Source organism: Tetrao urogallus, assembly GCF_951394365.1.
Source record: "Tetrao urogallus genome assembly, chromosome: 2".
Taxonomy (NCBI): Eukaryota; Metazoa; Chordata; class Aves; order Galliformes; family Phasianidae; genus Tetrao; species Tetrao urogallus.
In genome coordinates, this window is record NC_136814.1 from 105923440 (window position 1) to 105938650 (window position 15211).

Genomic DNA, 15211 nt, shown 5'->3' on the forward strand with positions numbered 1-15211 from the left:
ATACAGTGTGTGATTCCATTTGCTTAGCTTCATTTAGATATCTGCTTATCTCATTTAATCAGCCTTTTGGGAGACATTCAGACAAAACTATCTAAACATCTCTCAGGCTATTGCTGTGGAGCACTAGGTTGGGAAAGACCCCCGAGGAACCTCCTTGCCAGTGCAGGGATGAATGCAACCTGAAAACAATTCTCTGTGATGGATGTGATCATAGCATCACAGAATCATTACAGCTGGAAAAGGTCTCCAGGTGCAACCCCAGCCCACCCCCACCGTGCCCACTGACCATCATCCCTCAGTGCCACAGCCCCACATTGAACCCCACCAGGGACGGTGACCCCACCACCTCCCTGGGCAGCTGTGCCACTGCATCACCGCTCTGTAGGAGAAGAAATGTTTCCTAATATCCACAGATCAGACACCCCAGCCTTACAGAGCAGGGTGCTGGGTGCCCACGGGTGCATCTGGAGGAGGGGCATCACACCCACATGTCCAGGCTGGGGCTGGGAGGTGAAGCCCACTGGAGCATGGCCCCAGGCGCCAGGCACCTTTGGCAGTGGGTGCAGCAGGTCGGGGTGACATTGCACACACCAGAAAGCAAACACTGCCTCTTTGGAGATGGCTTTGGTTGCGTTCCTCCTCCTGCCATGCTGCTCATATCAGGAATCCCTCTATAAAACCCAGGGTCTCCAGAGCTGCCCACTGTAGCCGTGCCAGACCTGCTTTGCTCTGAGTGTGCTGAGATCTCCGCTCTCCTCCAGACATGAAGCTGCTCTGCGTGCTCTTTGCTGTGCTCCTTCTCTTTTCCTTGGCCACTCCAGGTAAGCCAGCAATACTGTCCCCAGGCTCTGAGGGTGCGGGTGGGTGCACAGCCTCCAGCAGAACCACCCCCAAATGCTTCCCTTGGGTCCCTGAGTTTTACTGGCATGTAGTCACGAGGGATGTACTGGAAGCACCTCCTGATCTTCTCCTTTCCATGCTATAGCCTCAGCCCTTCCTTTCCCTTCCATCCTCTGAGCGCAGCACCCTGTGCCTCCTGTCTTTCCCCTCCAGTTTGCAGTTGGGCAGAAGGTGATGGTGCTGGCACTGCAGCTCACCTCCTTTCTACCCTCTGCTCCCTTCTGCTTCAGACCAGCGTAGAGCTGAGTGCTCAGTGTCCAGGAGGGTCAACGGGGAAAGAAATCACTCTTCTTACCCTACATGAGCACAGTGTTATGAGCCAGCAAGGAGATGATAACTCCTGACTTTTGGGCTCTGCTCTCCTGCGTGTTATCTCCTGTCTCCATCTCTCCCACCACAGGCTATGGGCAGCACAAGGGCACCTGCAAAGGGTACTGCGCCTCCGCATGCAACAAAAAGGATGAGTGGACGTTCCACCAGTCCTGCAAGAAGATGTACTGCTGCCTTCCCCCTCCCAAAAAGGGAAAATGATGGCCAGCAGATCCAGCAGTGGAGCAGGAGAGGCTCTGGCAGAGGAGCTCCCAGCACTGTGTTCGTTGAGTGACAAGATGGTGTTTTTTTGCTTGGAAATAAATACGAGTTGATGTGATTTCTGTGTGCTGTGTGGTTCATGCACCTCTGGATAGGTGCACCAGGAGGGGCTCTGCAGCATCCCTGCATAACACACCTCAGGTAGCTGAGGTGGGACTGCAAAATGACACATTGGGTGGGAAGAGGTTTTGGGAGCCCTGCTTTGAAGCAGAGCGTGGAGTAGTTGAATGGATTGCCTGCTATTGCATTTTCCTCCATCACAATTTAGTTAGAGAAGACACAACAGCTCCCAGGGCCCCTTCAGTCCCACTCAGCCCTTGGCCCAAGGATCTCAGTCCCATCAAAGGGGCAGAGGCTGGGGTGAACAGCCATCTCTGCACCCCCAAAATCCCACTGCTGGGCTGTCTCTAGAGCATCCTCACCCAGTGCAGGCACCAAGGTTTCACATCCTGCAGCTGCCTCTGGCACAGGACAAAGCAGGGGACTCATCAATGCAATCCATGACCAAGTGCCCACGGGCCACAGCTGCATGTCCATATCCATCACCAGAGGCCAAGTATCCTGTGGCCCCTCGGGGATCACCAACAACAGGAGAAAAGCTGCATAGCTCTTCAGTGCCCCCATCCCCACCCCTCTATCTCACAATAAACCTGCTGCAGGTTCTGCATCCAGAGGGGCCTAAGGAGCAGTATCAGAGGGTGAGATGCTTTGTGCAAAAAAGGATCAACTCCTGACTGCCCCGTGGGACAGACAACAGTGCTGTCCAATCCTCCAGAAAGTAGAACAAGTTATCAGCAATGGGGCCCTTCATACACAGCAAAAGGCTGCAGCACTGGTGCACGGTGTGCCATTGTGAGCTGCTCCCATCCTGCTCACCTGGCAGCCAGTAAGGAGCAGTGGTTTGCCGAGCTTCCCTTGGCCCCAGACAACAGGTTCTGAAAACAAAGGGAAAAGCCTGAAAGAACCGTGTGCTGACATTGAGATGACACAGCCATACAGGGCTGAAATGACCGAATATTACAACATGCAAGAGGAAACCCCAAACCACAACAGCAATGAACCCTTCTCTGTTTCTTTGCCATTATTCCCCGAGAAAAATATAATAACATGAAGAAAGCAAAAAGCCCTGTAAAAGTGAATGAGCTGCAAAATGGGTTTTTGAAGAAGTGTCTCTAGCTCTGCTGCATCTCCAGCCTTCAAAATGCACTCTGCAGCCAAAGAAAGTTCCTGATACCAATAACTGATTCCAAATTTCCACTGTTAGGAGAAGGAGAGCTCTCCCCAGTATTACTGCCCTGTAGATGTTACTGATGTGTCCTCAGGAGAAAAAAGCAAGGAGCAGAGACCAAGGGACACTGGATGGTAATTGCAATGTTTTGGCCACCAAAGTGCTGCCTCTGTGGTATGGGAGTGATGCTTGTCTTCCCAAAAGGGCAACAAAATGCCCCTCTGCAAATAGCATCCAGGAGGCTCTCAATGGGTCCCTCTGAGGGCAAGCCAAGAGCTGATGGGAACAAAAGATCAACCAGTCTCTTGAAAGGAAGGTCATTAATAAACATCTTAAATAGTAACCCACGTTAGCATCACACATTGTACAACATCATCTTGATGGTGCATTACCTGTTGTGTGCTTTGGGTGTGATGGTGTGCAGTGGGGAGACGTGACTCGCTCTTGCTGGAGTTGGGGTCTGACACAGAGATTTCAGAAACTATGCTCAGACCATGACTGGAAGTCAATTATGCCCAGAAGTGAATTAGTGTTGGCATGGATGAAAGGCATGGCAGCCCAAATCGACACTGTGACTGCAGTGCAATTGTAGGACCATGGATGTTGAAGTAGGAAGACCCCATTAAAATACCATAGAATAGAACCACAGAATTACCAAGTTTGGGACAGACCTCCAAGATCATCCATTCCAACCATCCACCTACCACCAGCATTTCCCCACTAAACCACGTCCCTCAATACAACATCTGCACAATTCTTGAGCACCTCCAGGGATGACGATCCATCACCGCCCTGTGCAGCCATTCCAACACCTGTCCATTCCTTCAGAGTGGGTTGCAAAGGCCCACAGTGCTCATCCAGTTCCAAGCCCCTGCTGTGTGCAGGTCACCAACCAGCAGCCCAGGCTGCCCAGAGCCACATCCAGCCTGGCCTTGAATGCCTGCAGGGATGGGGCATCCACAGCCTCCTTGGGCATCACACATAGGTCAGAGAAAGTTTCTTCAACAGATGATGTAGTGCACAGATTATCCACCTATTGGCCAGGATAACGGAGGAAAAGGTCTTGCTCATGCAGAGTAAAGAAAGCCTGGGGCTTACAGAACTTACCATAGACAAGGCTGCATCACTGCAAAGATACTGTGCTAACAAGTTAAATGGTATTGAGAAGGTCCAGTGTGACCCCTGCCAAAAACTAGCATGTTGCTAAACCTCATGAGGCAGCATTTGTACCAGACACCACCTGATATTTAAGGGGTTCAGAGCAAGCAATCTCACCAACCTTTCGTTTTCATTGTTTCCCAGGAAAGTCCCAAATTGTGAAGCATAGGCGTGCTCAAAGAGTGTAACAAGGAAGTGTTCATTGAATTCAAAAGAGCAAGGAAATTGATGAAGGATTTGCCATACACAGTCCAAAAAGAGAAGAAACACTGGGGCCTCCAATTTCTGCTTGCTATTTGAGTAGGCTGATTGGGCGCAGCGCTGCTGAAAAGGGTGACCAGCCTATAAAGAAAAATCAGAGCATCACAAAGAGCAACAGAATGCGAGTACCACAGAATCATAGAATGGCTCGGGCTGAAAAGGCCCACAGTGCTCATCCAGTTCCAACCCCCTGCTGTGTGCAGGTCGCCAACCAGCAGCCCAGGCTGCCCAGAGCCACATCCAGCCTGGCCTTGAATGCCTGCAGGGATGGGGCATCCACAGCCTCCTTGGGCAACCTGTGCCAGTGATATGCCCTCTTTATTTAAAATTTCAGCCATTATTAGATGAATATTTATGCCTTAGAAAGTCAGCACTGATAAATTACTGCTGCACAGTTTTTCTGTGTTTGCAGTGAGGAAAGAGCAGTTATGGGCTCAAGCCACACGGAAAGGCCACTATTTCTGTGCTTAATTGTGATAAGAGAGCTAGATAAAAAAGGGGGGGAGTTTGAAAAGAGGACAAAAGGGACAGCTAAAGGAGTTAAACCTTTGCAAATAGATTATTTGCAAGCACTGCGGGAACAATTTAAGGCCACTGTGTTGAGATTCAGAGAGAATGTATGACACCTATTAAAATAAAAGCCCTGAGAAAGAGCAGAAAGAAAAGGTCACAGTAAAACAGTGGGATGAGGAAGGTTGTTAAAAGGAAGAAGTTGAAACTGTGTCCAATGCAGAAAACAGAAAAGGTAATAAATTGTGCCTGACAAAAGCAAAGAAGCCTCCCCAAATAAGCATTTTATTTCAAACATGTCAGAGCAGGAAGCTCAGTGAAGACACGAAGGGCAGGATATGGCCAGAAAAAGAAAAGCCTCTCCATGATGTTAAATGAGAAATTATAGAGCCATAGGATGGTTTGAGTTGGAAGGGACCCTGAAAGGCCATCTGTCCCACTGCCTGCACTGAGCAGGGACACCCACAGCTCATCAGTGCTCACAGCCCATCCAGCCTGACCTTGGCTGTCTGCAGGGATGGGGCACCACCACCTCTCTGTGCAACCTGTGCCAGTGCCTCACCGCCCTTATAGAAAATAACTTCTTCCTTATACCCTGGCTGGCTCATAAACCTGCTGATGAACCCCAGCAGAGATGGATGAGAAGTGATGCACATCAAACTCATTTTTATGGCAGCTGATATCCACGTGCAAGAAGAAGGAAGTGTCTGAGGCACCGAGACTTCTACGTGCCATAAAGAGAGAAACGGGAGATCTGGGAGCCTTCAATCTCCTCCTTGTTGGGAGGTGAGAACTGGAAGAAGCCCTGAGGGGTCATTGCTTTGCTATGAGTACAGACTGCACTCAGCCTGACAGCTCCATGTCCCCCGTGCTTGGACTGAGATGCAATCCGTTCTTCTCCTGCTGCTCCCAGGGAGGAAAACTCCATGCGTTCAGCCCTTTTGTTATCAACTGTGTGCAAAACCACCGCTAAGAAAGGATGCTAACAAGAAAGGATGCTAACGGGTCTTTGGGGTGTGCTCAGGGAACCACACTAATACTCTGCCTGGGGTCAACAACAAGCAACCACAGCACACACAGAGGAATCTTTTTGTTCTCTTTCTCTTTATTGAGCAGAGGGGATGACACGTGGCTCAGAGCATGGAGAAGCTGCTCCCAAAGCCACCGCAGCGCCTCCTCTCCCCCAGGGGCTCCTCCTCAGCCCTTATTTCCACTTCCAGCTGGCAGGCAGGCAGCAGTGCACCTTGCAGTCGGAGGAGCGGGCCCCAGACCTCTGCCTTGGAGCACTTGCTGGAGCAGTAGCCGATCTTCGGGCAGTACTTCAGGACCTGCCCATAGCCTGCGAGGGGAAGCACAGGGTGTTTGGGGCTCAAGGTGCTGCCTGCGTGTCCCACTGTCCTGTGCCCGAAAGAAAATGGAGCCCCAGCAGCCCCAACCCTCATCCCTCCGCTCTCCCACCGCCCTCTGGCTTCTCCATCAATGCAGTGCTCTCCTACCTGGGGTGGCCAGGGAGACCAGCAGAGGACAGCGAAGACGAGGCAGAGGAACCTCATGGCTGGAGGCGAGCTGGGGTGTGAGCGAGGCTGGAGAGAGCTGCAGGAGAGGAGCTGGGTGCTGCTGAGGGCAGCGCTGGCATCCTGCTACTTATAGGGAGTGTGAGCAGAGAGGAGGGCTGTGGGGAGGGCCTGCTGCTCACCACACCTCTCTTGGCTCCCAATGGCAATGCAATGGCACTGAGCCTGCCTGAGCTGAGGGAGCATTTGGACAGTGCTCTCAACAAAGGGTTTGCACTGTGAGAGGCCCTGCGTGGAGCTGGGAGTTGGATCTGATGATCCTGCTGAGTCCCTTCCCACCCGCGATACTCTGTAGTTCTACCTTCCTTCTCTCCTCTCCTCTGCTGCCTTTTCTCCAGCTCTTGTTTCTCCATGGGATGGAGCACCTCAACATCCCCCAGCACTGCTTCTTTATCTCTGCAGACTCATCTGAACTCAACCTTTCCAATCCTTGTACCTTAACTCAGGGAAGGAAATTATAGTTGCTCCTTTTGCATCCAGAAGAGGTGGATCCACACAAACACTGTGGCTCTGCATGCTGAGCCAACGTTAGCAATGAGCAGTGGTGTTCATTGCCATTCAAATGTGAATAAGGGGTTCTCCTAATTCAAGAATTTATAGGAACTTATACATTCCATATCTGTAAGGTAAACAATTGCTTGTCAAGAAAAAATAAAGAGGATGCTCTCAGTTCAATTCAAAGAAATAGCATTATTCATTAAGAAACTTACAAATGTCCAATAGCAGAAATGAGCAAGTTATTTCCCTACAGTGCTTGTGGGAAACTGGAATAGGACAGAGAGAGGCAAAGGGGAGAAGCAAAAGGATGAACAAGAGAGCTGGGATGGCTATGGGCATGTGTGACAGACAGTTGGGATTAAACAAAAGAAAAATGGCAAAGGAGAAAGAGAGGAGAGAATGAGTTTTTCTCCAGTTTATTCTTCAGAAAAAGTTCACATACATGATTTATGGCTTTCGGAGTCCTTACTGCACTCCAGTACAGCTTGCCTAGACCAGAGCACTGTGAAGGTGGTAGTCTGGAATCATCAGCTTCCAGCTCTCCCTGCTCCATCTCACTTCCCAGCTGCAGTGTTACTCAGCTGTGCATGGAGAAACACCAGAGAAGAGCAAAGCAGTGAAGAAAGTGTTCGTGCCAGGGACCAGATGAGATCTCGGCACGCCAGAACACAGAACAACCCTCATCAGAAACAGAGACACGAGACGTTAATTAAAGGTGCATTCCTGTATGAACGGCATGGCAGGAGGAGGAACGCAACCAAAGCCATCTCCAAAGAGGCAGTGTTTGCTTTCTGGTGTGTGCAATGTCACCCCGACCTGCTGCACCCACTGCCAAAGGTGCCTGGCGCCTGGGGCCATGCTCCAGTGGGCTTCACCTCCCAGCCCCAGCCTGGACATGTGGGTGTGATGCCCCTCCTCCAGATGCACCGTGGGCACCCAGCGCCCTGCTCCCTGCAAGTGGGCTCTCTCCATTCATTTGACCTGAGGATTATTTGGGTATTTTTGCTCAATTTTTGCCCTCAGTATCAATCGTGACTTTGTCTTAAAGGAAATGAAAGCAAAACGGTCCGTGACCATCAGTTACTACATGTCTAGTTGACCATGGCAATGGTAGAAGGACATCTCAGAAGGCTGTTCTGAGTCCCGATCTAACCAGGATCTTCATTATCCAATTGCATAATGGAATAAAGACAGTGCTTACTGAATTTGCAGACAGCAGGCTGAAAGACGCTGGCAATCAGCACCGTTTGCAGAAGATTGATGGAGAAGTTGGAACAGGCAGTAACTGACAGTGCAGCAGTTCTGCAGGAGAGGTGTGGAGCTGCAGTGGGCAACAAGGACACAACTACCAGTACATCATCCATCATCACGGAGTATGTGAAGCAGTACAGTCACGGAGATGGAAAAGCAGGATTATAGCTGGGCAAGCACTTATGGAATCACAGAATCATAGAATGGCTTGTGTTGCTTTCTGAACACACAGACAAATTCTTCTCCCACAGTGAGCCATGGCAATGAGTTGCACCACCCTGGTGTGTGCAGTGTGAGAGAAGACTTTCTTTGTTCAGTGAGTGCATCATCCTTTCGTATGTTGTCTTCTGCTTCTTTTGTTATGAGAAATGAAAAATCAACACTCTTTTTCTGTTGCAACACTCAAAGTTTTGCAACGTTGTCACCGTGTCCAGGTTCCTGGGAGAAGACTCTCAGTGTTCTTCCCCAGTAGTGAGAGAGCACCACAAAACAGCATTGAACACAATGCCAGTTAAATTTACAACAGAATCACAGAATCACAGAATGGTTGAGTTGGAAGGGACCTCAAGGATCACGAAGCTCCAACCCCCCGCCACATGCAGGGCCACCAACCTCCACATTTCATAGCAGCCCAGGCTGCCCAGGGCCCCATCCAACCTGGCACAGAACACCTCCAGGGATGGACGGGGCATCACAGCCTCTCTGGGCAGCTGTTCCAGCACCTCACCACTCTCATAGCAAAGAACTTCCCCTGACATCCAACCTCAATCTTCCCTCACTCAACTTCAAACCATTTCCCCTCGTCCTGCTGTCATCTCCCCTTTCAGAGAGTTGATTCCCCTCCTGTTTGTAGGCTCCCTTTAGGTACTGCAGGCTGCCATGAGGTCACCCCGCAGCCTTCTTTTCTCCAGGCTGAACAAGCCCAGCTCCCTCAGCCTGTCTTCACTGGGGAGCTGCTCCAGCCCCCTGATCATCTTTGTGGCTCCTCTGCACCCTCTCCAACAGCTCCCTGTCTTTCTTGTACTGGGGGCTCCAGACCTGGACGCAGTGCTCCAGATGGGGCTTCACAAGAGCAGAGTAGAGGGGACAATCACCTCCCTGTCCCTGCTGGCCACCCCTCTGCTGTGGAGCCCAGGACACCATTTGCTTTCCGAGCAGCAAGAGCACACTGCTGGCTCATGTTGAGTTTTTCATCCATCAGGACCCCCAGGTCCTTCTCCACAGGGCTGCTCTCAAGCACCGCTCCTTCCAGTCTGTACGGATGCCTGGGATTCCTCCAGCCCAAGTGCCAAACTCTGCACTTTGCTGTGTTGAACCTCATCAGGTTCACCCGGCCCCACCTTTCAAGTCTGTTGAATTCCCTCTGAATGCCATCCCTTCCTTCCACCATGTCAACTGCACCACTCAGCCTGGTGCCGTCAGCAAACTCACTGAGGGTGCACTCGATTCTGCCAGCGCTGTCATTGATAAAAGTGTTAAAGAGCACCGGTTCCAAGACAGAGCCAAGGACTTTGCTCTTGTGCTTCCTGAGACGGTGAGGAAGGGGACACAGATCCCAGGTTTGCCCCAAGCCAAGGCTGCTCACACCAGGTTCCCTCTCATGTCTGGATCCACGGGTCTAGACCGCAATGAGAGAGTTATTGCTGCATCATAGCCACTGCTCAGTCCTATTGCATGGATTTACATCTCTGCCAAATATTGAGAAACACCTGAATCCCTGTGATAGTGATCTTGATTTCCATCAGGTTCCTCTGCCCCAGCAGATCCATTCTACCCATTCTCTGGCCTTTGATCAAAGTCAATGGTTTTCTTTTGAATTTGATATTGATAGCAGGGCTGGGGGGGCAGTGCTACCAGCAGACCCAAGCGTTGGGCGGAGGAGCCAGCAAGTGTGCAGTGCAGTGAGCCAAGAGAGGTGTGGTGAGCAGCAGGCCCTCCCCACAGCCCTCCTCTCTGCTCACACTCCCTATAAGTAGCAGGATGCCAGCGCTGCCCTCAGCAGCACCCAGCTCCTCTCCTGCAGCTCTCTCCAGCCTCGCTCACACCCCAGCTCGCCTCCAGCCATGAGGTTCCTCTGCCTCGTCTTCGCTGTCCTCCTGCTGGTCTCCCTGGCCGCCCCAGGTAGGAGAGCACTGCATTGATGGAGAAGCCAGAGGGCGGTGGGAGAGCGGAGGGATGAGGGTTGGGGCTGCTGGGGCTCCATTTTCTTTCGGGCACAGGACAGTGGGACACGCAGGCAGCACCTTGAGCCCCAAACACCCTGTGCTTCCCCTCGCAGGCTATGGGCAGGTCCTGAAGTACTGCCCGAAGATCGGCTACTGCTCCAGCAAGTGCTCCAAGGCAGAGGTCTGGGCCCGCTCCTCCGACTGCAAGGTGCACTGCTGCCTGCCTGCCAGCTGGAAGTGGAAATAAGGGCTGAGGAGGAGCCCCTGGGGGAGAGGAGGCGCTGCGGTGGCTTTGGGAGCAGCTTCTCCATGCTCTGAGCCACGTGTCATCCCCTCTGCTCAATAAAGAGAAAGAGAACAAAAAGATTCCTCTGTGTGTGCTGTGATTGCATGTGTCCCCATGATTCCATACAGAGCATTAGGGTTTTTCCAGGTAGAAAACTGAGACATTGCCTTGGAAGGGATGCCATTCAGAGGGAAATCAACAGACTTGAAAGGTGTTCCTGGGTGAACCTAATGAGGTTCAACACAGCAAAGTGCAAGGTTTGGCACTTGGGCTGGAGGAATCCCAGGCATCCATACAGACTGGAAGGAGCGGTCCTTGAGAGCAGCCCTGTGGAGAAGGACCTGGGGGTCCTGATGGATGAAAAGCTTAACATGAGCCAGCAGTGTGCTCTTGCTGCTCGGAAAGCAAATGGTGTCCTGGGCTCCACAGCAGAGGGGTGGCCAGCAGGGACAGGGAGGTGATTGTCCCCCTCTACTCTGCTCTTGTGAAGCCCCATCTGCAGCACTGCGTCCAGGTCTGGAGCCCCCAGTACAAGAAAGACAGGGAGCTGTTGGAGAGGGTGCAGAGAAGCCACAAAGATGATCAGGGGGCTGGAGCACCTCCCCACTGAAGACAGGCTGAGGGAGCTGGGCTCATTCAGCCTGGAGAAAAGAAGGCTGCGGGGTGACCTCATGGCAGCCTTTCAGTACCTAAAGGGAGCCTACAAACAGGAGGGGAATCAACTCTTTACAAGGGTTGATAACAGCAGGACAAGGGGAAATGGTTTGAAGTTGAGTGAGGGAAGATTTAGGCTGGATGTCAGGGGGAAGTTCTTTACTATGAGAGCGGTGAGGTGCTGGAACAGCTGCCCAGAGAGGCTGTGGATGCCCCGTCCATCCCTGGAGGTGTTCTGTGCCAGGTTGGATGGGGCCCTGGGCAGCCTGGGCTGCTATGAAATGTGGAGGTTGGTGGCCCTGCGTGTGGCAGGGGGTTGGAGATTCATGATCCTTGGGGTCCTTTCCAATCCAGCCATTCAGTGATTCTGTAATTCTGCGATTCTGTGATTCATAGCCCAGTGTCCTTCCTATGTTATATGAATGCAGGTATTGCACAGGCTTACTGGAATCTTATATTCCTGGATTGTGTGGGGCATCTGCAATCATTGTGAGGCTGCCTGCAGCAGCCAGCAGTTCCAGCTGTTACTTACATGCACAGTGCACCAATTGGCCTGTGGCAAACTTTTCTTTCCTTTTCTTTCAGTAAATGGAGGGGACAGCTTGAGTAAAGCAAACACCATTTCCCATGACCTCTTTAGATGCCATATTGGGAATGGATAAATAGAGTGCTGAAGAGGAAACCATAACCAGAGCCTGTGCAGCAGATTTCAGACTTGGAAAGGAGTTGCAAACCGCCTCTTGTCCCACATTGCACACTCATAGAATCCCAGAGTATCCCAAGTTGGAAAGGAGCCACAGGGAGCACTGAGCCCAACCCCATCTCCATCCAGCACAGCCTAAACACTATGGCTCAGAGCATCCACTGCTCCCCGATGTCCAGCAGCTCAGGGCTGTGCCCGCTGCACTGGGAGCTGTGCAATGCCCACTGGCCTCCGAGGCAGATGTGTTTCCTCACCCCCAACATAGGTCTAACTACAGCCTGCTTCAAAGCAGTTGGTTTTGAGGTCTTCTGCCATGCAGCAGTGACAATAATCAGATTAATTAGACTCATATGTAGCTGTTAATTATTTGCTTCAGGAAAGGCAGATGCAATGGTTGCAGTTTTAGAAAATAATAGCCTTTTAAATTATTCAGGAAGTGAAATTATGTTGGTCTTTGTTGTTTTTGAGCACTTGTTTTTCACCTGCAATAAACAATGTTGGTCTCATTTCTGAGGAGGAAGGAGGACAGTAAGAAAAATATCCTCTCCTCTCCTCTCCTCTCCTCTCCTCTCCTCTCCTCTCCTCTCCTCTCCTCTCCTCTCCTCTCCTCTCCTCTCCTCTCCTCTCCTCTCCTCTCCTCTCCTCTCCTCTCCTCTCCTCTCCTCTCCTCTCCTCTCCTCTCCTCTCCTCTCCTCTCCTCTCCTCTCCTCTCCTCTCCTCTCCTCTCCTCTCCTCTCCTCTCCTCTCCTCTCCTCTCCTCTCCTCTCCTCTCCTTTCTCACCCCACACTACCCTATCCCATCCCTTCCCATCCCACCAAGGGTGTCGGACACCTCCAAGATACCAAGCCTTTTAGTCATAAGTGTTCACACAAGCAGATACAAATATTCATAGCTAGTTCTTCCAATAGCCTGTGATTTATCTTTTTTTTAACTGGTGGTACCCAGAGGACCTCCCTTTTCCACTGCTTTTGGCTTACTTAATCCAGCAAATGAAAACACATCCACTTCTGTTACTGATTACTCTGACTCTTAAGAACTAAGCTTTGTGTCTATGCACAGCCTATCTAAGAAGAAGCATCAGGAGGTTATGTCTTTAATTAAGGAGCTCCCTTTGATTTTTGGCATTTTCTCCCTGTGAAGACACTTACACCCTGCGCTGGACGACTCCTGCGCACAGATCTTTGATAAACCTCACTGATTTCAGCTCCTTATCTTTCCTCAGGGTAACCTTTCCTCCATCTTACTGCATAAATCCACACCCTTTTCCAAAGCATATCCTTTCCTGTAGCATCATTAGCCACAAGCATTCAAATACCTTTGCATCTGTGAAGGCAAACTGGACTGTATCAGTAAAAGCATGGCCAGCACGACAAGGGAAGGGATTATTTCTATCTGCTCAGCACTTGTGGGACTGCATCTGGAGTCCTGTGTCAGTTTGGTCTCCTCATGCAAGGAAGATCTCAATAAAGACACAAGTGCTGCTCTGTTTCTCTCTGGAGTTTGAACGCTCTGCTGCATTTGCCTTCCTAATATCTGGTGCCTTCTTTCTGTTAAAAAGCTATTTCATCAGGTTGGTCTGCTGAAATCTATTCAGCTGAGAACCCTTGATGCGTTTTATTTTGCATTCTTGCTTGTCTGTTTGTTCCCAAAGCCTTGCACAACGTTGAGATCAGATCATATTCACCTGGATGGTTTTATTCTTCTCAATCAGAACTGTAATAGTGTTTGCTGTTCTTAAACTTGTTTAATCACACTCATATCAGATCCCTGACAAATTCATAGGCTCATGCAACCGTAGAATACTTGGAGTCAAAAGGGATCTTTAAAGGTCATCTACTCCAACTCCTCTGCAATGAACAAGGATTCCTGTTGTTTCACTGTGGTATTACAAGCCCCTCTTCTGAATTTGGGGAAGGATAATATTAAATGATCTTGACGGGACCCTTCTATCCTATCCTATCCTATCCTATCCTATCCTATCCTATCCTATCCTATCCTATCCTATCCTATCCTATCCTATCCTATCCTATCCTATCCTATCCTACCCTACCCTACCCTACCCTATCCTATCCTGTCCTGTCCTGTCCTGTCCTGTCCTGTCCTATCCTACCCTACCCTATCCCATCCCCTCCCATCCCATCCCATCCCCTCCCATCCCATCCCATCCCATCCCATCCCATCCCATCCCATCCCATCCCATCCCATCCCATCCCATCCCCTCCCCTCCCCTCCCATCCCCTCCCATCCCATCCCATCCCATCCCATCCCATCCCATCCCATCCCATCCCATCCCATCCCATCCCATCCCATCTTTTAATAAGACTGTCCCATTCTCTGAGACTGACTTCCAGCAAGGCCACTTCCAATTTTCTTCAGTTTTCTGAACTTACTTCTTCCTGGACACTAAGACAAAACCAGTCGGCTGTGCTTGCACACTTTGCAAAGCCGTCCCACTACAATAACAGCTCTGCTTTGTCTCTGATCTTACAGCTCCAGAGACTTGCTGGTGAGCTATAGCACAGCTTGACTTTTGCTAGTGCTCACTTTATGTCCTTTTTGATTTTCACAATGACAACTCATTGCTCTGAATTTATCCCACTCACTATGACAGGGAGTGGAACAAAAGGCATTTCAGCACATAGGAGCATGGTTGACCCTGCTGGGCTACCCTATTGCTTATCTTTTTGTCACATACAAGCGTGGGCACTCTGTCCATTTGTTCTTTATTAACTGGAACTGTTAATTGGGTTCCGAATGAAAAGATTTTCAGTTCAGAACATGCAACAGAGAGAACATTTACTCCCAAGCTGAGCACCTTTTCTTCTTGTCAGACATAACCTCAAGCTGCTGTACTCAGCCTAGCAAACCCTAATGCAGTCTATTCAGATTCAATCTGAAGTATTCACCACAATCCAAAATCACTGCTGAATGAATGGCCACATGCAGCTCTACTCCCTGACTTCTAATGCTACACGCCATTTCCCATGGTTCTGTAGTTCCTAGGACCTGCAGACACAGAGTGAAATGTGCAGCTGCATGCTTCCCATTACCCAATGTGCACAAACCCAGGGCATTTATTGGAAAATGCAACTGTGGGAAGCATGGCTGCTGTGTAGAGATGCTGATCTGGTGGCCAAGGAGGGCTTGTAGAGGAAGAACAAAGACGGTCAGCTGCAGCTGTTTCTTCTCTTCTACAACATATGGGTGTCTCATCACTGGAGGTGCTCAAGGCCATGTTGGATGGGGCCGTGGGCAGCCTTATCTGGTGCCTGACTCAGTGGTTGGCAATCTTGCCCATGGCAGGGGGTTGGAAATAGGTGTTCTTTGAGGTCCCTTCCAACCCAAACCGTTCTATAGTTCTATGAATCTATGGAAATGCGTTGTTCTCTGCTCATTCTAAATTAAATGTGAGCTGGTTTCACTGTTTCTGT

The 15211-nt window shown here is 50.4% G+C and overlaps 3 protein-coding genes across 3 annotated transcripts; 2 read left to right on the forward strand and 1 right to left on the reverse strand.

Annotated features, from left to right (window-relative positions):
• Positions 1 to 763: 763 nt before the first annotated feature.
• On the forward strand, positions 764 to 1431 carry LOC306958997 (small basic protein 1-like; the record flags this gene model as incomplete). Its single annotated transcript, XM_079550634.1, has 2 exons — positions 764 to 821; positions 1301 to 1431. 2 exons carry the CDS (start codon positions 764 to 766, stop codon positions 1429 to 1431), a joined length of 189 nt encoding a protein of 62 aa, XP_079406760.1.
• Positions 1432 to 5852: 4421 nt separating this feature from the next.
• On the reverse strand, positions 5853 to 6201 carry LOC306958687 (meleagrin-like; the record flags this gene model as incomplete). The annotated part of the gene is given in 4 exon segments (XM_079550277.1): positions 5853 to 5912; positions 5914 to 5987; positions 6145 to 6171; positions 6174 to 6201. Coding segments are annotated over 4 exon segments (189 nt in total).
• A 3833-nt stretch (positions 6202 to 10034) lies between these two features.
• LOC306958371 (meleagrin-like) lies at positions 10035 to 10383 on the forward strand (the record flags this gene model as incomplete). The annotated part of the gene is made up of 2 exons (XM_079549879.1): positions 10035 to 10092; positions 10250 to 10383. 2 exons carry the CDS (start codon positions 10035 to 10037, stop codon positions 10381 to 10383), a joined length of 192 nt encoding a protein of 63 aa, XP_079406005.1.
• Between the last annotated feature and the right edge of the window lie 4828 nt (positions 10384 to 15211).